General features: G+C 46.0%; 2 protein-coding genes across 6 annotated transcripts in view; one reads left to right on the forward strand and one right to left on the reverse strand.

Annotated features, from left to right (window-relative positions):
* The window catches only part of LOC119977436 (F-box-like/WD repeat-containing protein TBL1X), a 418,532-nt gene that overhangs the window by 337,037 nt on the left and 59,281 nt on the right, over nt 1–22,214 (forward strand). For all 5 annotated transcript variants that reach the window (XM_038818342.1, XM_038818341.1, XM_038818343.1 and 2 more), the window contains one exon: nt 293–438. In XM_038818342.1, coding sequence (XP_038674270.1) covers nt 293–438 — 146 coding nt within the window. The remainder of the gene's footprint in view (nt 1–292; nt 439–22,214) is intronic.
* Nucleotides 5,207–22,214, reverse strand: part of gpr143 (G protein-coupled receptor 143) — a 161,177-nt gene continuing 144,169 nt past the window's right edge. Inside the window, exons 9-10 of the mRNA XM_038818346.1 lie at nt 10,805–11,043; nt 5,207–5,354 (exon numbers count right to left, since the gene is read on the reverse strand). Of these exons, the coding sequence (XP_038674274.1) occupies nt 5,292–5,354; nt 10,805–11,043 (302 nt within the window). The 3' untranslated portion in view covers nt 5,207–5,291. The remainder of the gene's footprint in view (nt 5,355–10,804; nt 11,044–22,214) is intronic.

Raw genomic sequence — 22,214 nt, forward strand, 5'->3', positions numbered from 1 at the left:
CCACAGCAATGTGGTTGACTCAAAAAAAAAATGCCCTCTGAAATTCTGTTCAAGGGTAATTGGGGGTGGGCAATAAATGCTGGCGGTGTCCACATCCCGTGAATGAATTTAAAAAAATAGATGCAATGTTTCCAAATGAATCTGAAAAAAATCTTCACAATCTGGAAACAGTGCAGATGGTCAGAGGCAGACCGTGGTGTACTTTTCTTCATAAACAGGGATGACCTCTGCGGACGATCCTTACTTGCAACTTTTTAATTAATGCTGCTGTTTTTTGTCCCCCCTCTTTTAGGTTTCTCTCATTCAGCATTCACGTTTGGAATAGAAAGTCACATCAGTCAGTCAAACATCAATGGGACACTAGTGCCACCTGCAGCACTGATCTCTATCCTTCAGAAAGGATTGCAGTACGTTGAGGCAGAGATCAGCATCAATGAGGTAATATGATGACAGACAATACGTAATGTGTGTCAACCCACTCACTTCCTGGCCTCGGCTATATAACAGTTTGGAGGTTTGACAGTTTATTAACTTGGCTTCAGTGTTAGGTTTTGGCATTTTACGTGTGAATGCACAGGGTAGGAAGAGTTTGAAAGGACAGTTGAGTTTCTGTGATACTTTAACATTAAAACAGTGGTCGTTGCACTCAGAATTCGTATAGAATAATCTACATTGGCCATTTGTGGTGCTAGAAGCTTCACTTGGTAAAAGCAGCTGAAACCCTATGACATTCCTTAATCAATTGGTTGATTACAATGAGCTCACTTTGGTTGACCCGCCAGAGCTGCTTCAAGTGAGTATCAGGAACAAATGTTGTTAACATCATCCACCCTAAACACTCAACAAAATAACTACAGCATCTTGGATTATGACACCTGTGTCTTCAATGTAGCCTCATCTGCAATATCCTGTGCCTATGTTGTTAGAATACATTTCCAGCCTACAGTTATAAATGTTCCTGCAATTGAAGAATCTGTGATATTACCAAGTCAATTAGTAGTTTATAGTAAGTGCTACAACAGCAACAACAATTTGTTTTTATATAGTACCTTTAATGCACTAAAACATCCTAACGCACTCCACTGCCACATCAGAGAACAATTTGACATTCCGGCTCTCCACCCCCACCCCCCCGCTCCTGTTCTCTTGCCCCCACCCCCTCTGCTGCTATATCACCCCCACCCCCCGCAGCTGCTCTCTCCCTGCCCCAGGTGCTGCTCTCTGACCGCCCTCACTCCTGCTCTCTTTCTTCTCCCTGCTCCTGCTCTCTCACCCCTCTGCTCCTGCTCTCTCTCACCCCCCTGCTTCTGCTCTCTTGCCCCCCAGCTCATATTTGCCCCCACGCTCCTGTGTTCTCCCGCCCCACGCTCCTGTGTTCTCCCGCCCCACGCTCCTGTGGTCTCTCCCCACGCCCTCCTGCGTTCTCTCGCCCCACTCCCTCCTGCGTTCTCTCGCCCCGCGCTCCTGCGTTCTCTCCCCATGTGTTCCTGTGTTCTCCCGCCCCACACTCCTGCGTTGTCTCCCCACGCCTTCCTGCGTTCTCTCGCCCCGCGCTCCTGCGTTCTCTTGCCCCGCGCTCCTGCGTTCTCTCCCCACGCCCTCCTGCATTCTCTCGCCCTGCATTCTCTCGCCCCGTGCTCCTGCGTTCTCTCGCCCCGCGCTCCTGCGTTCTCTCGCCCTCGCTCCTACGTTCTCTCGCCCCGCGCTCCTGCGTTCTCTCGCCCCGCGCTCCTGCGTTCTCTCGCCCCGCGCTCCTGCGTTCTCTCGCCCCGCGCTCCTGCGTTCTCTCGCCCTCGCTCCTGCGTTCTCTCGCCCCGCGCTCCTGCGTTCTCTCGCCCCGCGCTCCTGCGTTCTCTCGCCCCGCGCTCCTGCGTTCTCTCGCCCCGCGCTCCTTCGTTCTCTCGCCCCGCGCTCCTGCGTTCTCTCGCCCCGCGCTCCTGCGTTCTCTCGCCCTCGCTCCTACGTTCTCTCGCCCCGCGCTCCTGCGTTCTCTCCCCATGTGTTCCTGTGTTCTCCCGCCCCACGCTCCTGCGTTCTCTCGCCCCGCGCTCCTGCGTTCTCTTGCCCCGCGCTCCTGCGTTCTCTCGCCCCATGTGTTCCTGTGTTCTCTCGCCCCGCGCTCCTGCGTTCTCTCACCCCTCATTCCTTCACTCTCTCCCCCCACGCTCCTGCATTCTCTCGCCCTGCGCTTCTACGTTGTCTCGCCCATCACACTCTTGCGCTCTCTCACCCCCTACATGCTCTTGCACTCTTGCCCCCCCATGCCTCCCACTCTCTCGCACCGCGCCCCCCCCCCACAGTCCTGCGCCCGCTCGCCCCCCTCCCCCAATGCTCCTACGCTCTCTGCTCTTTGCCCCCCCCCCCAATGATCCTACGCCCTCTCATCCCTAGCCTCCTGTGCTTTATGGTCACATGCGCTCTCACCCTCACCCATCCTCCGCCGCTCTCTAGTCCCCACAAGCACCCTCGCTCCTGCACATTCCTGCTCTCTCGCGCATCCCCCACGCTCCTGCACTATATCCTATAGTCCCCTGTACAATTGGAGTAAAACATCTCTATTCCTATACACAAATCATCTCACTATGAAGGTCAACATACCATTTGCCTTCATTATTGCCTGCTGTATCTGCGCACTTACTTTCAGCAACTGATGCACGGGAACATCAAGGTCTCGTTGAGTATTCACCTCTCTCAATGCATAACCATTCAAATAATAATCTGCCTTCCTATTTTTGCTACCAAAGTGGATAACCTCACATTTCTCCACGTTACACTGCATCTGCCATGCACATGCTAGCTCAGTCAGCCTGTCCAAATCCTACTGAAGCATCTATGCATCCTCGTCACAGTTCACCCTCCCACCCAACTTTGTATCATCGGCAAATTTAGAAATACTAATTTAGTTCCCTCCTCCAAATTCTTAATATGTAATGTGAACAGCTGGGATCCTGGCATAGATCCCTGTGGTACCTCACTAGTCCCTGCCTGCCAATCAGAAAAACACCCATTTATTCCAATGTTTTGCTTCCTGTCTGCTAACCAGCTTTCTATCCATCTCAAGACACTACCCATAATCCCAAGGGCTTTAACTTTACACAGTAATTCAGTGTCAAAGCCAGACAAGTATTTAATTCTGTCCTACCTAAAGACGACAGAAATGTCTCTGAGAATGTAGTCAGAGAAATAATGCAATGCTGGCCATATCAAACATTTCCCAGATTTAATACAGGGATTGCTGAAGTGAAGTGAAATAGAACAAGTCTTCTGGCCCATCACCCTGAGGTCCGATAAGTTCTGTAGCATTGCACACCTCCTCTATTACCTCAACCCATCCAGAGCTGAAATCCTGATCTGTGCCTCATCACCTCCATGTTCAGCCATTCCACTCAGCTGTAATAAAAGCCAAATACAGTGGATGCTGGAGATCTGAAATGAAAACAGAAAGTGCCGGAAAACTTCAGCGGGTCTGACAGCACCTGTGGAGACACTCCCCAGCTGAGCTTTTCCAGCACTTTCTCTTTATGTCCCGCCCCTGCTGGCTGTCCGCCAAATAACTTCAAGTCAATTTTTTAAAAAAGCTTGCCCTACCCCACCTTCCACATGTCCTTGCTGACCGATGTTGGCTCTGGTCCCCCAGTACCTCAAATGTAAATTCTGTAATCGTGTCTAAATCTTTAGTGACTCTGCCCCTGCCTATCTTTGTAAACTCCTTAAAGCTCCGCCAACTTACACTGCACAACCAACACTCATTTAAGACTGCAGTAAAAATATACCCTTTGACGAAGCTTTTCAACATGTCTCTTCATATCATCTTCTTTGGCTCAGCATCCATTTCATTGAAACTCCCTGGCACATTTTTCAATGCTAACGGTGCTACTTAAATGCAAGCTGTTTGGTGATAGAAATTTGCAACTTTTGCGCATTTGTGGAGAAACGTTGATAGCATTTCCTGATGACACCTGAGAAATCACACAAATGTAAGAAGGTAGATTGGGCACTGTTTCGTGTACAACTTCAGGGTGGCCATTACACAACCCCAAAAGGAGACAATTGCTGTGCTAAATATTACTGCTATGAAGTTAACGGGCAGTTGTTCATATATCACAAAATATAAAAGGCTGAGCACAACTTGCGTGTCCAATGTTAGGCTCCAAGCACCGATTAGATTTTTGATCCCTCGATACTTGCATTCATTGTGGCTTCATTCGTGTGTGGCAAAACCAGGAGGGGAAAAGAGACTGGCTTAGTCACAGAGTGGTTAAAAAAAAATACAGTTCAGAGTCTTTACATTATCTGGCACAAAAATAGGTCGGAGCAAAGTCTTCAGCCTTTACCATGTTCCAGTTGAAAATGTATTTATATCTTGGCCTTGCTACAGTATCTGTTATGCAAACAAAGCAGCAATTTCAACATCGGAAAACATAAAAGTAATAACAGCAGGAATGCGAGGACAAAGGAGCTTTCAACACACAACTGAAACAAATCTGAAATTTTCAATGTCGCCCACTTGGTATGCAGTGTCCACTTCTTTATGATGAGCTCAGCAATATTTTGGAAAAGCATGTGCATTCAAATCAATCAAGCAGCCATTTCAGTTTTGCAGCTTCACTGTAGTGTATAATTTGGATAATTGTAATCCTGGGTTAACAATCAGTACACTAATGTGGAAATAGCTATATGATCTGCAAGGAAAGCTCCTGCAAAAAAAGTGTCTGCGCCTGTCCATCCAGTTTAGCCTAGTTTTATTTTCTGGTTGAGGAGGTTTTTGGCAGGAGGTGGAGGCTGAGGCAGGACTGCTGACATGTGCTTTGCTATTTCCTTTGTGTCAAATTCGGTAAATGAGCAGCAAAATCATTACATCATAGGGCTCAAACTCAATTAAATCAAGCTTAAAGTAAACAGGAGATGGGGATAAGATTGATAGATAGACCAACTGAATTATTCAGAGCAGGTGCCTTTCCTTTATCAGATGTCATCAATTTAATGCATGCTGTGGCTTCACTGCTGTTAACCCTTAAGCTGAAATGAAATGTAACATGATGCATCTCCGCATTATACATAGCCTTTAGATTTGGATTTATTGTCATGTGTACCGAGGCACAGTGGAAAGTATTGTTCTGCGTACAGTCCAGGCATATCATTCCAGACATAAAAAACATAGGACATACGATGTAAATACACAATGTAAATACATAGACAACGGGGGAAGCATTCAGAGTGTAGTGCCACAACAGTAGAGAAGATGCGTAGAGAGATCAGCTCAGACCATAAGAGTGTCATCCAGGATTCTGTTAACAGTGGGGCAGAAGCTGTTTTTCAACCGGTTGGTGCGTCTTCTTAGACTTTTGTATCTCCTGTCCAATGAAAGAGGTTGGAAGAGAGAAGGGGTCTTGAATACACTAAATGCTGTGAAACCAGAGCCAAGATTTGAGTGTCTACCTGCTAATTTTAGCTCATCTACATCAAGTATTTGACACCATACTGCCACCTTCCGTGCCTCACTGAAGGGGTGGAATCCCATATTTTTCCAAAGTGTCAGGCTCAGACTGAACACCGGCCTGTAGATCCACAGCAGCAGAGACCAGGGGCGGGATTCTACGAGCCTCCGTGGCAAAATCGCGATTGGCACGGGGGCAGAGGATGGGCGTCAACGGCAAAAATCCAGGGCGACGCCGCTCCTGCGATTCTCTGTCCGCGAATCGTGCGCGCGCGGTCTACGCAGCGTGGGTCGGGGGCCATTGAAAGAGCCCCCCACCCCTGCAATTCACCGACGAAAACTGGCCGAGTTCCCGACAGCGTGGTTCTCTCATGGTCCCACCTGTCAGGAACTCGGCGTGGCGACTGCGGACACAGTCCACGGCCGCCCTGTTGGGGGTCCTTCACCAGGGTGGGGGAGAGAGGCCGCATAGACAGCCAGGCTATTGATTGGGGGCCACCAATCCGCGGGCGCTCAGGATCTCGTGGGGGAGGGGGTGAGGTGCTATCTCCTTGGTGCCGGTCCGCTGTGTGGGCCCGCCATGTTGCGCGGGGCGGCCGACGCAGGCCGTCGCCGTGTGCATGCGCGGATCCCCAACTGGAAGTGCAGGGCCTCATATCAGCAGCCGCAGCTGCGAGGACTATTCCGGGGCATTGCCTGCTAGCCCCTTCCAGGTAGGAGAATCACTCTGGACTTTCTTCAGTAAAGTCCAGAGTGATTCACCTGCGTTTTCACATTGGAGTGGGGACATAGCCCCATTATTGGAGAATCCCGCCCCAGTTTTCTGTTTGGGGTTCATGCCATCCCTCTCTCGCCGCCGAGAAAAATATAGCGGGTAGGGGATGCGGAGAATCCCGTCCGTGATTTCTCCTGAGAGAATCGCGTTTCCCGATTCTCTCCGGATTTTCCGCCTGCGCGGCTGAAAATTGCCCACACTGGATTGAACTCTACGTACTCACCTAACTATGGAACTGTTCTGCTGAAATTATGCCAATTGCTTTGCACAGCTGTAACGGGCAGGGGCAGAAAAATGAACAGGGCCCTGTGCCACTCGCATCCTCTCATTGTACAAATCTTGTGTAAAACGGAGACATGAAGGTGGCCATTTTCAGTACGTCAGACTGCTTCTGGGATGGCTCTGTACCAGGTGGCCTGAAGTCGTGAATATAGGACAGTGGGGATGGAGTGTTGGTTGGGGTACGCTGATGATGGTAGGGTATGGACAGGATAAGGATCAATAGGCAGGAATTGCAACCACTCCATTGTTTATTTTAATTCTTTGATTGGATGGGGTCATCACTGGCAGGATCAGCACTTGTTGCCCACCCCCAATTACCCTGAAGAGGGCGCCTTGCCAGGCCATCTCAGAGGGTAATTAAGAATCGATCACACAGGCCAGTCCCGGCAGGATGTCAGATTTCCTTCCCTAAAGGGACATTAGAGAACCAGATGAGATTTTAACGACAATCCATGATAGTTTCATGGCACCATTACCGAGATTAGATTTCAATTCTAGATTTTATTAATTGAATTGAAGCTTCACCAGCTGCCGTGGTGGGATTTGAACCCACAGTCCCTGCTGCTCTGGATTACTAGTCCGGTGACAACATCACCATCTCCCTTTGTTCCATTTCCAGCAGCTGGGTCAAGTTAATATCAGCCTTAATGAGTTTAAATGAATCATTTAAAAATACAATAGCGCTTCTTATATCTGATTTTGTTCACCAAACTAGACATTTGCTGATGAGCCAGATAGTGCATTTAAGAGAATGATTATATGCAGCAATTAAAGTTCAAATTGCAGATGCTTGCAGGACTTGTCCTCTCCAGTCAAAGCTGAAATGCGTTTTCATCACTTTGTCTGAAACTGTTTTCAACCATCTCGTAATTAACTCCTAAGGCTCAATTACGGAAGAGCAAATAAGGCTCCCTTGATGGCTCAGGGAATTTATCTAATGAGTATTTAAACACGATTGATTCCTGCCCTAAGCTGAGCGAGCTGATCTCAGCCAAGCTGGTGCTAATAGATGCATCGGCCTTGGGGTCCCTGGGTTGCAGAGGAGAAAATTCAGCCGCTGGAAGTGGGAGTTTGTGCACATTGGGTTTGGCTGTGCCGTCCCTCTGGCAAATAGTCTCTCTGCTCACTGTTGGGGTATGCACAGGAATAATTACCCTTTTGATACCTGCAACTGCCAGCTACCTGTGGTCTCAATAGCTCAGCAGAAATTGTTCAGTGCTTTCAGGGTTGGAAATAAAAGGAGAAAATTGATGAGGAAAGAAAAAGAAATTGAAATGCTTGACTCCTAATTGAAGGATCAACGCATGATGACATTCTTAGTGTTGGGCATTAAGTGGTTGTAAGTGCATTCAGTTACTACCCTGCAGGGAATACTGTATATTCCATGATATAACATCTTACTTACTGAATGCAGCATGGTAAAACTAATCATTGCACAGCTGCAGTGAGAGTTTGGCACCTAAACTATCAGGAAGTGAGGTGCTTGACCCCTACAAGTAAGTTCCTGGGAATTATACCAGTGGAGCCAATTAAACAATGACAACCAAATTACAGTGAGATAGGAAAGGTCGATGTATGTTGTCTGAATTTGTTGTAACTGGCCAAAAATATTTTCAATGTTCAGACTGGACTCATTCTTTCGCTCCAGGGACAGGGAGAAAGAACTGCGACGTGACTGAACTAAATCTCCAGAAACAAGGGACAGGAATCCCCCAGCTGCGTGTTTCTGGGCAGCATGTCATTCTCTGGTGGCTGGATTCTTCCTGTCGCTTGTCAATGGGATTTCCCATTGAAGCCACCCCCGCGCCGCCGGGAAACCTGCGTTTGGGGGTGTGCTGTCACCGGGAAGAGAGACTCCCAACGGCCGGCGAATTCCAGCCAAGATATGCTCCGTGATGCCACAGGTTACCTGGCCAGCGTCTCCCAGTGAAAACATGACATTGGCGACCATGTGTTGACTCCTTTTTAGATGGATCCTATGCAGTCCCATCACATGCTGCTTGCCCAGTTGAAATGTATGCATTGAAGATTTGAGAGACCTTGGGGTTGATTTTCCCCCAAAAATGACTAATTATCGTTTTGGGCAGGAAAATCAGTGAGAATTGTGGCAGAATTCCCATTGCAATCCACCCACACTTAGGACGCGATTGAACCAAAACATTTCTAAGAACTAGATTCTTCCGCCCCGCAAGATCACCACGGGCGGGATGCGGAAAATAGAAAAGTCCATTGTCCTCGGGCGTGATTCTCCAGTCGCCGGTCGGACACGGCCAGAGTGTCCCACCCTGTGTCATTTTAGGTGAGTTTGGTGGGGTGTTTCTCGCCAGCATTTTGGGTGAGACCACACTGCTATTCAACCACACATTCTTTGGGCCTTGGGGAGTTTCTCTGTGGTCAAGCCCACACTTGGGGATTGGTCTTCCGGCCACGCTGCGGCAGAAAAGCAGCTCGCCGCGGCGCAGTGTGGCTGATGAAAGCCGGAGACCCTGCTCCCAGGATCTATCCAGCTTGCAATGCCTTGTGATATTCAGCACAATCGCACGAGGTGTTGCAAGGGGAATCCCGCCCACAATGGGCAGGGTCAGGTTTTGTCAAATCTGTATATTAGAGCGAGGCAGGAAGCCTTACTCTAATGTGCAGATTCCCGAGGTACCTGAGGCTTTGGGACTCAAGCCCTTCGCCTCGGGAACCTCGGGTGGCTGCCATTTGGTACGGAGCCCCACAAACGGGAACCACATGGAACGGCACTCGTAGGGATCTCCGTGGGGATCGGAGGCTCCCAGCTGCATTACCTTTGACCAGGGTGCCGTGCCACTGCTGGTGTCAGGGTGCCACTGCCATGGTGCCTAGGTGGCACTGCCAGGGGAATTGGCAGGTGGGCACTGCAAGGTGCCAAGCTGGCATTTTGTTCACGCATGCGATCAGGCCGGGGTTGCCCGGGATGCGTGTCGGGGGTGTGTGTGTGTGGGGGGGGGGGGGGGTGTGCTCCCATGTTGCGTTCTGCTTGGGGGAGCGGGGGGGTTAAATCGGAGATTTTTTTTGTGAGCCATAGATATCGGCACGCCATTTAAAAATGAGTCCCACATGTGGTTCTAGTATTTGGTCTCCATGAAAACCAGCCAGCCTCGGGCTACGCTGGTGGGGCAGAAAATCCCGGGAACCGGGAGACTCCATTTCAAATGGGCTGAGCATTTCAAATGAGTTCAAAGACTCATTTAAGTATGCAAATCTGGTTCACGCCCAACGAGGCAGTCAACCAGATCACGTAGGGTGCCGTGGGCCGGGAGCATCGCTGTATGGACCCCGTTTAGGGGGCTCTCCTATTTCCGAGAATTGCAGGATGTGCACCAGGCTCAAAGGCAGGGTAGAATCGTGCCCCAAATCTTTTCTCACAGGCTGTTTAAATGTGGTGTTCGGATGGGAAGACTTTTTGTTGCTCGCATCTTCTGTTCAACATTGCCTTAATTGTTGTTTATACTGTGAATTGTCCTATCTTGACACCTCAAGTGTTTTTCAGTGTTTTTAACTGGTGTAGGCTGGTGGGGAGGCTGGTGAAGCTATCACTTGGAGCTCAATCTGCCTATTTAAGTAAGACCCCACTGGCTTCGGCCTGGTGTACTTGCATTTTGCAAATTTAAACTGCAGTATGTGGGAAAAGCATAAAAGCCCATTAACCCCATCCACTCCACCCCCATCTGTTCCATTTCAACTGAACCCCTGTATGATTTAGTTTGATAGCTGCTCTTCAGTTTGCAAATAAATGCAACAGCCAATTAATTGCAGCAGGTTTTAAGTTCACGGAACCTGGTAGAACATATGTCATCGAAGATTTAACAAAGGAGCCTGTTCCCCAGGTTGGGATTGAGTTCTCAAGGTGCCTTCTGAGTGTATAATAGTGAAGTTGACTTCTGTTGGAAGTTGGAGACTCACATACACAGTGACAAATATGTGCACAATGTGTACGCCAGTGCTGGGTGTCAGTAAATATTACGGGCTAAAGTTACATGAGGTGTTTGCCTTTGAAAGATGACGGACAAAGCAATATGTATTGTTTATCCTGAGGGTGTTGGGCCAATCATGAAGTATCAATCAGTCAATCAAAAGTTAATTTTAAATCAACTTCCATCACTGCCAAGGGCTGAATTGAGGTGAATTTTACAATAATTTCAAATAAAATGCAAAAATACAAAGAAGTGATAAAACAAATTAGAATAGCATTTTAAATCTAAACAAACAAACCATTTACATCGAATTCATAAACATATAAGCTCTAACACAATTGAATGATGATAGTGGCCAATCAGACTTACTGTTATATTAACAAGGCTCCCACACTGACTCTGTCCAGAACAATGGAATCTGGACTCTTCTCGCTGATAGTCACACCAGATGTTTAATATGGTCTCCAACTCTGCCTCCTTGTTCTCGCCTGTGGCATCGCCTTTGCCTCGACACATGGCATGAAGTTTCTCACTCCCAGTAAACAGCACGATCGCAGCCGGGCAGGGGACAAATCCTGTCAGGGACCTGGCATCCAACATGCCGGGCACTGAGCGCAAATAAAAAAACAAAGTTCCTAAGAATAGCTCCAAGAGTGAATAAAGCAGAAGTCCAGGTGAAGATCCACCAACAACATGGCAGCCAACAGTACCACACCAGAAGTCCTCTCTCTAGAAGCTGTATGGGAATCTTGTCATATACAGGCAGACAGGATATAGATTGTAACTCCCTTCCCTAAAGGGCAGCATGAGTCATTGTCTGTGCAGAGTTTGCACGGTGTCTCCGTGGGTTTCATCTGGGTGCTCTAGTTTCGTCCCACAGTCCAAAGACTTGCAGGTTAGGTGCATTGGCCATGATAAATTGCCTTCAGTGACCAAAAAAAGGTTAGATGGGGTTATTGGGTTACAGGGATAGGGTGGTCGTGAGGGCTTAAGTGGGTCGGTGCAGACTCGATGGGCCGAATGGCCTCCTTCTGCACTGTGTGTTCTATGGTCTATGGTAGCACAGTGGTTAGCACTGTTGCTTCACAGCTTCAGGGTCCCAGGTTCGATTCCCAGCTTGGGTCACTGTCTGTGTGGAGTCTGCACATTCTCCTTACGTCTGCGTGGATTTCCTCCAGGTGCTCGAGTTTCCTCCCACAAGTCCCGAAAGACGTGTTAGGTAATTTGGACATTCTGAATTTTCCCTCAGTGCATCCTAACAGGCGCCAGAATGTGGCGACGAGGGGATTTTCACAGTAACTTCATTGCAGTGTTAATGTAAGCCTACTTGTGACAATAAAAATTATTATTATTATAAAGAACAATTAACTAGTTGGGTTTTTATACCTTTCTGGCACCTTTCGTGGCCATTTTGTGGTGCTAGCCCACCAATTATCTGTTATTAAATTAAAGGTCACACGTTTCCACAAAGAAATTTGAACCACCAACTCCATGGTGCGAGCCCAGTGCCAGAACCAGTAGGCTACTGCAGACCAAATTAAAGGGCTATGCGCACTTTGAGATAAGTGCTTGCAAATGTACAACTGAGATTCAACCACTTAAGACTATGCTCTCTGGGCAAACTTTCTTATGTCTGTAGCCGATTCACTTCTGTTGAACTGGGTCAGTTCTATGCTCTGCAAGTGCAGTCTGTATTATGCGGCTAAAGTTTTTTGAGATGTTTGCCTTTGAAAGATGATGGATAAAGCAATAAGTATTGTTTATCCCTGATACCCTGAGGACATTGGGCCAGTCGTGTAATATAAATCAATCAAAGGTTTATTTTAAATCCACTTCCATCACAGCCAAGGGCCGAATTGAGGTGAATTATGTTTCGGGACAACCCGATCTATTCATCCCATTCTTCCAAATTGGAACTCATAAGTTGTTTTTATCCATCAGCACAGAAACCAGTGTTAATTTAAGCTTGCATGGCAATTTGAAAACTGGACTGCATACAATCAAAGTTGTCTTAATACCTGAATTGCTCGTTACTATGTGGAGCTAAATTGGCATAAAGGTGACCGGGTTTGAACGTACACAAGGCTACACCAATTTTTAAATTCTGTACTCAAGTGACATATAACTTCTTAATTTTAAATTGCCCCTCATAGTTTCTAAGATTCTGTCTGAACAGCCCAGGAACAAGAGGGGAGGCAGTGGTGTGATGGTATTCTCACTGGACTAAGCAATCCTGAAACCTAGGGCAATGCTCCAAGAACTGAATCCTACCACGGCAGACGGAGAAATTTGCATTCGATAAAAGTCTGGAAATGAAAGTCTAATGATGACCATGGAACGATTGTTTATTGTTGGAAAAAGCCATCCAGTTCACTAATGTCCTTTAGGGTAGGAAATCTGCCATCTTTACCTGTCTGGCCTAGATGTGACTCCAAACCCACTCTGAAATGGCCTAGCGAACCACTCAGTTCAAGGGCAATTAGGGATGGGCAAATAAATGCTGGCCCAGCCAGGCGGTGCCCATATCCCCAGAACGAAAAAAAAAAATTGTGAAAATAAATAACTAACTGTTGTTTCAGATACTGTGGGATTGAAGAAATCCTGTGCTGACACGGGTTGCGGGTTTGTGTTTCAGTTTTGTGTCAATCAACTGTCTATTATAAACCTCAAACTTTGACCAGATGCAACTAATAAGTCGGATTTACCCATGTCACTGTAGAATTTACCAGTTTCCAGTACAAAAGTGTCTCAGTAACTTCTCATTTTCTTTCTGTTGCTGGTCTATATTTACCCCATGTAGATGTTCAAAATAAATTCATCATTTTGGTAGATATTTGAAAGAAATTAACCTTTTTGGTGCATGTATAATTGGAAGGGATGTGCAAAGGAACGCAAAGGGCTTGAATGAAAATTTTGCCAAGATTTTCCAACTGAAAAGGCGAACATAACAAGAAGCACTTGCGAGAAATGGAAATTTGAAAATGCTTTTACGTCGCCACCCATTTTTAAAAAAAGGGCATATAAGTTATTACTCACATTTGAGTTTTATATAATCAAACAATTCTTGTAATAAATCATTATTAAGTGCATACAGCTTTGGCTAGAAGGGAGGATGTTAGTGTGCATGTAAGTGCCTTGAGGTAGGGGTGTATAGATGTAAATTCGGAAAGTTAGCTGGTTGTACACACCAATATTTTGAAGAGTTATGCTGACTGCTGGTTCATACGATTTGATATCATTTCCACGCTGATCATCCCACAGCATATTGCAGCACATTACCGCACCTCTGGCAATGGTAATCATCAGGCTCATTAATATCAAAACTGAAAATCTAAACTGCAGTAGATTTCCAATGTAACCTCTGCAGGCAATGTAATGCAGTCATCATTTAGGGCTTTCCAGAATGGTCTGCACTAATGTGTGCTGCGTGTCTGGAGAGAACGTCTAAATTTAGATGTCAGCCTGCAGTCGATTAACTGCATTGCCGTTGGTTCCAAACCAGATATACCCCATGGAACAGTAATCTTTCTGCAAGGGAGGTGGTGCTGCAGTGTGGGTGTCATTTGCAATGAAGCCATATCGGGGCCACAGTTTTTTTTTTCCTTTAAAAAAAATAAATTTAGAGTACCCAATTCATTTTTTCCAATTAAGGGGCAATTTAGCATGGCCAATCCACCTCCCCTGCACATCTTTGGGTTGTGGGGGTGAAACCCAAGCAAACACGGGGAGAATGTGCAAACCCCACTCGGACAGTGACCCAGAGCCGGGATCGAACCTGGGACCTCGGCGCCGTAAGACAGCAATGCTAACCATTGCCCCACTGTGCTGCCCTCGGCGCCACAGTTTTAACAAGCATCTGAAGGTTGTGAGGCTTATTTAATGCCTACTTAAACAAACGAGCCACAACAAATCAGATATTCACTCCCTCCTCCCCATCGTAGCTCTCCCTTCTTCAACATTGTGGTGCAGGAATATCTGGAATCAAGCTCACAACATGTTATGATTGATTTTGCTGTGGTTTACAACATTCCTGGTTTTATTTTGGAAAACCTGTTTCGGTCACTTTTTAATCTTTTGGACCATCCTCAGGCTAATACCTAAAATATTCCGTCCGATTGAAAACACAGTGGCCCCTGACGATACCGGGGATAGGAAACTATGGCGACTATGAGGTTGAAGTGAATTTAAGTAGGACATACTATTAAGGAATCGGGCAAGCAAAATAATTAAATGAGAAATGGGCACATATTTTTTGGGACGTTCTAGAAGCACGTGCATGTGAAGAGATTTCTGCATTGTCCAAATGCAGCGTGTATTTCACACAAACAGTATCTGGCAACTTCACTGCACTACAAAGTTGGTTTACCCTTTTCTGAGTTATCAGTGGGAAACTTCTGCGTGTATATTGAGCTGTATTGCATCTGTGGCATATTACGTTGCTGTAAATAATTTTCTCAAGTCAAGACAGATTGTTTCCTGATGTACTACACTAAATATATCTCAACTTGAGAAGTAGGTCGAGAATTCATTAATATTCCTGATTACGTTTTTATTTTTTTCACCACTAATTCATTAAAAGTCACCAACTCGCACCCTTTTTTTGTACCTAGCAGAAGCTGTTTTCACTGTTGCAGGTAAGCACCATTAGCTGCATTCTAAAGGGTTGCTTAAATTCTGTGTCTTGTACCTATTGAAACTGCCTAAAATTCTCTTCCTCCCCAAACCCCAGTTACTCACCTTTTTTCGAGACTCTGGCGCGATGTAGTGATGTAGCTCTCTGGAAAAAATGGCCATTCCTTTATACAAGGCGTAGGTTCTGTGTCATCCGACAATTTACCTTGGGTGCAACGCCAGAGACAAACCCTGGGTTGGATTCTCCCATTTCAGCGGCTACTTGAAGCTCAAGCGGAGAATTTGTGGAAGTTTTACGACCAAAACATCGGTGCCGACCCCTCACCGATTCCAGGACTGGTGAGGGGCTAGCAGTGGCGCCGGATGAAACTCCCAGCTCCCGCATCGAAAGCGGCCGGAGAATGTACGTGATCTTTTCCCAAAGCCCGAGTCTCTTCCGAATCCGCTATTGGAACGCGCACTGCGTTCTCATGCTGTTATACGTTTCATCTCATTTTGCCAGTCCACGGCTCTTGCCGGATGGTGAAGTACAAACAAGATACAGATCTTTTCCTTTTTACTAGATTCTTTACAAATATCTGCCATCTAACTACTAGCCCAGTGGCCTAGTTGATTCCATTTTTATGTGATACCAGTCCTTAACTGAACAATGCCCATTACCTGCACGTCTTTAACAACATAATCAACAATCCATCAACGCTGAGTATGATGCTGTAACTCTGCCACTGTGTTTATTGTACTTGTTAATACAAAACAAATTCTATACTCAAGAAATCCATCTGCCCTGTCACCAAGTAGGCTGAAGGGACACTGAATTTTGGCTTCCGTTCTCATTCAAATGGGAGGCCTTCCCAAGAAGCATGTCAGCAAAAGGGGCTTGGGAATTTGGGCTGCTGATTTGCTGGTAATATCCCCAGATACAACTTAAAGGGAAGGTGACCAGTGGGGTGGTACGATAGAGAGGGAAGATGATTGGGAGTAGGGGCAGCTTGGGGTGGATGGGGGTGGACTGACTGCAAAGGGCAACCAGAGAGGAATTGACCCTCTCACAAATGTAGTAGGGTCATATGGACTCCAACCGTTAAATCTGTTTCTCTCTCCACAGATGCTGCCAGAACTGCTGAGTTTATCCAGCATTTTCTGTTTTTGTCCATAAATAGGCATTGGGCCCAACACTTGTCAGTGCAGACGTGAGCCCTGATCACTCTTTCTGCCTGCCATATTGAAGGCTTTTGTACCTGGTTAGTATGTGAAAAATGGGTGTCATCCAGTTTCTAAGCCCACATCTCCTGCTGTGACTTACTTACTGAAGCCATTTTCACTGCATTCAAGAAAAGGCAAAAGGCTGAATAATAGTTTCTCAACTGCAGAAATATCCCAGGGGCTAATGTTTTAATGGACCTTAGTGGTAGACTCAACTGCGCTGGCTTGAAATGTCCTTTTTGGAATTCGCTAGGGTGTGAGACCATCCATGATGGAACTCTACAGAAGCATTTCTAACTCTGCCTTTTCCCTTCCCAGGTCTTTTTTTAAGCCTCTCTTGACCAGCTGCCAAAGATCCCTGTTTTAAGTGTGCAAATCAGAGCTTTAGTATTTTCAGGTCCAGACTGCTGATTCAACTGATGGTCTGAGTTGGGAAGTTGTTGTGGTTTTTTGCGCCAGATGAAGAGAAGCTAGGGCTGGAATATTTGTTTATTCTTTCTCGAGGTTTTGGGGGGGGGGACACTTAGAAGCAGCAGTTTCCGGTGACAATTGACCGGCGACCTGTGCAAATGAGAGCCCGCTTCTCGAATCTCCCAGGCTTCCTGCTGCTGAAGTTATTGGGGGGTTGGTACTTGTCTGCCCAATTCCTAGTTCAACCTAAAATCGGGGCCTGTAAAGGGAGAAATGGGAATCTGAGGGGAAGTGGATGTTGTAAATTTAGAAGAATAGAGAATGCTCAGAGATTGCGTAGATGTCAGCTGTCGTCACCTCCCCCCAGCTCCTAATACCAGCTGCTGCCACAATCGAAATCTGCAACTAGTCCAGGTCAGGACAGGGCGTTATACAGCATCGAAGAGGCTAGCCTGCTGCCATATGACACAACATAGTGGCAAAATGTGCTTCCTCATAAGGCTGTTAGGAGAATCACATTCAATTCGAGGTATATCAAATGTTATTTGCTTCTCTGTTGCCGATTGATTGTTTTAGCCACCCCCTCCCAACCCCTCCCACCTCAAACCCACTCTTGTCTCATTCCAAAATAACAGATATTAGAAATTGCCTGGTCTAAACAGCACTTAGCTGCATAATGTAAACAAGCACCTTTAGCTGTCTCAGTGAGGAAAAGTAGTTGTTGCAATCCCAGTCTATGTTATAACTAAGCAGGAAGATCCCGAAATGGAACCCTGACTCGATAGATCGTTACTTATACTTTTCTTTTTTTTTCAAAATTAAAAAAAAAAAAATTTCGGAGTAGCCAATTCATTTTTTCCAATTAAGGGGCAATTTAGCGTGGCCAATCCACCTACCCTGCACATCTTTGGGCTATGGGGGCAAAACCCACGCAAACACGGGGAGAATGTGCAAACTCCACCCAGAGCCGGGATTCTATTTTCTTGTTATGCCGTAACACTCTCGAAGCACAATAGAATCACCGTTGGAATTGAAACTAACCCCCACACCTACAAACACCTTTGTCCAAAATGAATCCAATACTAGATTTTACTCTTCCAGGCGCAGAAATATTAAATTAAACACACTTAAAACTATACCTTATTTCTAATGTTTACCAATATTAATATAAATTCTTTAAAACTATCTTGATATTCCTAACATAGTAAAAGAGAACTCATTATAGAGAGTAAGGTTAAACAGACTTCATATGTTATGTGGCGAAAGATTGCTGTTCCTCGGTGATGTCAAAAACAAGTTTTGTTACTGATAGAGGTTGAATTTCTGTGGCTGATAAGGTGGTGTCATGGTGCTGATGTAATCAGTGTAGCAACTCCCTGCCTATGCAAACACCTGAGGCCAACGTTTGAGTACAGCATCGTCCCAGCCAGTTCACACTGTGTTTGGGGACCCATGCAAAAAGGTGTAGAATAAATTATGAGACCTTAACTATAATATAGCTGCTGCACCTGATGCAAATAAATAACACATGGGTGGGCTGCAAATTTCCCTCCCAACCTGCTCACTTAAGTATAGATGAGCTATTTGGCTTGAAAGACCAAGGCAGTCTTTAATCAGCTGCAAAGAAGAAGACCCATAACTGCGTTGGCAACTGGACGTTATTTGTGTTAGTGGCAGGGCAGCACAGTGGCACAGTGCTGCCTACGGCGCTGAGGACCTGGGTTCGAATCCTGGCCCTGGGTCACTGTCCGTGTGGAGTTTGCACATTCTCCCCGTGTCTGCATGGGTTTCACCCCCACAACCCAAAGATGTGCAGGTTAGGCGTTAGAGTGAGATTAAATTAATCATTTAACTTGCTGTAGCAAAAGGTTTCCACATAGCAGATGAAGATTGATCTAATCTGAAGCCCAGTGAAATGTACAAACCAGGTTTAGAAGTCTGTTCCCCTTCGGAGGTGGTACATTTGAAGGGTGTGGGAGTGAGAATTCTGAGAATTTAGATATAATGAATGGTAATGATTGCATTCACAGTGCATACTGCATCACTTCAGTGTGTATCTATGGAAACTGCAGTCACACAATGGCAATGTTTGTTGTTAAGTAAAAGAGAAATCAGAAACATTTAAGCTAATGAAGAGGGTGGAATTTCGGGAAAGGGTAAATTCACATGCAAGAAGAAAAATGTTTAAATTGTGGAGCAGAGTATCAATTGAGGCTAAAATAAGAAGTTTGGGTCAGAAAGGGGCTCAACTATACTAATGGGGAATTAGTCACTAGGGTGACATCAGGGGGAAAATAGAAAAAAGTTGAAACTCAAGGGTGTTTTTAAAAATTCATTCAAAGGATGTGGGCTTGGCTGTCAAAGCCAGAATTCATTGTCCATCCATAATTGCCTCAGAGATGGTCATGGTGCCGCTTGAACTGCTGCAGTCCATGAGGTGGTGTAGGAGCACCCATAGAGCTATTGTAATAAATGTAGGAATTTCAAATACATTGTATAATATGTATTTGGTGTAGTAAGGGTTAAAAGCCTGGGTTACTGTGTGTATGACTGCCGCAGTGGTGTTTTTAAAAATTGTGGTTTGCAAGGCAGCTCGGCTTTTTGGGAGCCAGAGGTGCAATTAAAGCATCGTAAAAGCTTGGGCTAATGGATATTTGGTTATATTAAGAGGGCTTCCTGTGGAGTATATAAATAGCGACATTGGGCGTGATTTAGCAGGCATGACAAAAAAGTGCGCTTTCAGGCGCGGTTAGTGGGGTGTTTCTTTGCGGGTATAGCATGAGATTCACCCCGCTGTGCATCGATTTGCTGGTTTTTTTGGGCCTCGGGGAGTTTGTCCCCACCGAGGCCACACGTCGATTGAATTCCACCATTGACTTGTTGAGCTTGGCACCAGGACCGGCTCCTCGCATCATTTTGACTGGCTGCCGCAATCTCTGCACCCCACCACCCCCTGCATTCTGGACCCTCCCCTTGTTCAACCCCCCCCCCCCCAAACTGCTCGTGGCCCTTGGAACCCCCCTCACCCCCACTCTAATGGAAAGGTCCCCACGTGCCTGAACCGTGGCTGTGCCAACCTAACAGTGCCAACTGGGCAGTGCCACCAGGCATCCTGTCAGTGCCTGGATGGCATGGTCAGGGTTCAAGGCTGGCAAGGTACCACAGGGAATGCCAGGATACCTCCAAGACCTGTCTTTGACCACCTGGGGGTGCTCTAATGACCTGCAAGACAACCCCCCCCGTTCCAAGTTGCCGCCGTGCCTGGTCCACCTTTGTGCAAACAATGCTAATTGGCACCGCGTCAAGGTCTGGCAGACATGTAGTAATAATAATAATAATTGCTTATTGTCACAAGTAGGCTGTGAAAAGTCCCTAATGGGAGGATCCAAGGACTGAAGCAGTCAGCGGTTGAGGTTTCAGTCTTCGGTTTTAGATTGGGCTGTGAACAGAAGCCCAACATCTGCTCTCAATACAGTTCAGTTAAAGATCTGTCTGTAGATAGACTGGCATGTTTCTTTCCAAACAGTTCAGTTAGTTGGGAGTTGGAAGTCAAGCTATGTCAGCAGTTTCTCAAGACTTCAGCTAGAGACTCTGCATGGTTCTGACAGGGCAAGCCTCTTTCTTTAAAGCAGTGTCAGTGCGGAGCCTGTTGGAAATGGGATATCCAGACATCTCTGTACAGCAAGATTCCTCAGAGCTAACTATTTAAAAGTGGATTGGGATCTGAGATAGTTCTGTTGTATGAAGGAAGTAAAAATAACAGTTAAGGGTTATTGTGTCACTGTATTGATCAGCATTGATTAAGGGGTAATTGTAAGCCATTTTCGTGTGTGATGTTAAAGATGTTTTAATCCTGTGTTACTAATAAAGTTTGTTTTAATATACCGTATCCCTATTTTGTGTGAAATCACTCCTGGAGCGAGGTATCCTTTCCTCACAGCCTTACAAAATTAAAATAGAATATTGGAGTTTCTGTTTATTATCCTATCCACTGTTGGGTCTGGTCCGGGATTCTAATACTATTAGGGAGGGAGTTCGAGGATTTTGACCCGGTGATCGTGACGGAACAGCAATATGAATGAAATTAAATGAAAATCGCTTATTGCCACAAGTAGGTTTCAAATGAGGTTACTGTGAAAAGCCTCTAGTCGCCACATTCCGGCGCCTGTTCGGGGTGGCTGGTATGGGAATTGAACCGTGCTGGTGGCCTGTCTTGGTCTGCTTTAAAAGCCAGCTCTTTAGCCCTGTGCTAAACCAGCCCCAGTATATTTGAATGCACAAAGCATTTACTGCTGCTTCACAGCACCAGGATTCCAGATTTGCTTCCTGGCTTGGGTCACTGTCTGTGCGGAGTTTGCACGTTCTCCCTGTGTCTGCGTGGGTTTCCTCAGGGTGCTCCAGTTTCCACCCACAAGTTCTGTCACTCCTGTACCAAGAGCGCTGTTGGGTAATTGGGGCATTCTGAATTCTCCCACTGTGTACTCGAACAGGCATTGGAGTGTGGCAACTAGGGGCTTTTCACAGTAACTTCATTGCAGTGTTAACTTGTGACAATAATCAAGATTATTATTATTACAAAAAACAAGAGATTAGCAAGAGTAAATGAGAACTGCGTAGAAGCAGGTAAGACTATAATGGAGAATAAGGAAATGGTGGAGATACTAAACAAGTACTTTCTATCTGTCTTCACGGCAGAAGACACAAATAGTATTCCGAGAGTAGTGAGAAACTAAAGTACAGGCTGGATAGGCCTTTTAAGAACACAAGGCTGACTGCACCCCATTCTGTTAGCATTATCTGCTCCCTGCTCCGCACTGGGGCAACCAGCAGCACAGCGACATTCAGCCTGACACTACAGTCCGACGTGGGCAAGTTGAAGTCATAATCCCTGCGCCCAAACAGCACAGACTAACCTGTAGCCCAAAGTGTTTATGTCTAATCTGTGGCATGATATGATTTCTTCAATTCTGCCATGATGCATAATAGTCTAAAAATCCACTTACTTGGGTATAATGGTTGCAGCTCATCGCTCCTGCCTGAGCCAGGCATCCATAAGAGGGAAACTAATCTATTCTGTTTTAATACAAATATCTTATGGGATTAGCTGAAATAGATATTTGATTGCAGCTCATTTAAATTTGCTTTGTCCCAGTCGTTTATTTAGATAGCATTCCTCATCCTTCAGACAGAGGAAATTAGGACAGAGATCTTTTGTGGATGATGGCGAAGATGAAATACTGGCAAGTGAGAACATTATGCAGGTTGTAGTTGAGCACAGCAGCCACTGCTATTTTTTTCTACTTACTTGAAAAGATAGACGTAATTACTGTCAAATATAATGCGAGTTAAAGGCAAAGCCACAGTTAAGTGTTATTCTGCAACCTTCTAAGCTCAAGGAGAATTATATGGGAGCACATGAATAAAGCCAGCAAGCTAAAGTAAAGCCAGAGTCACCATAAAATCCCATCAAGTGCACACTACAAATTGTCGAGATATTTGTTGAGGTTCCAAGAAGTAAAAGCTCACTTATAAT

Source organism: Scyliorhinus canicula, chromosome 14 (assembly GCF_902713615.1).
Source record: "Scyliorhinus canicula chromosome 14, sScyCan1.1, whole genome shotgun sequence".
NCBI classification, from domain to species: domain Eukaryota; kingdom Metazoa; phylum Chordata; class Chondrichthyes; order Carcharhiniformes; family Scyliorhinidae; genus Scyliorhinus; species Scyliorhinus canicula.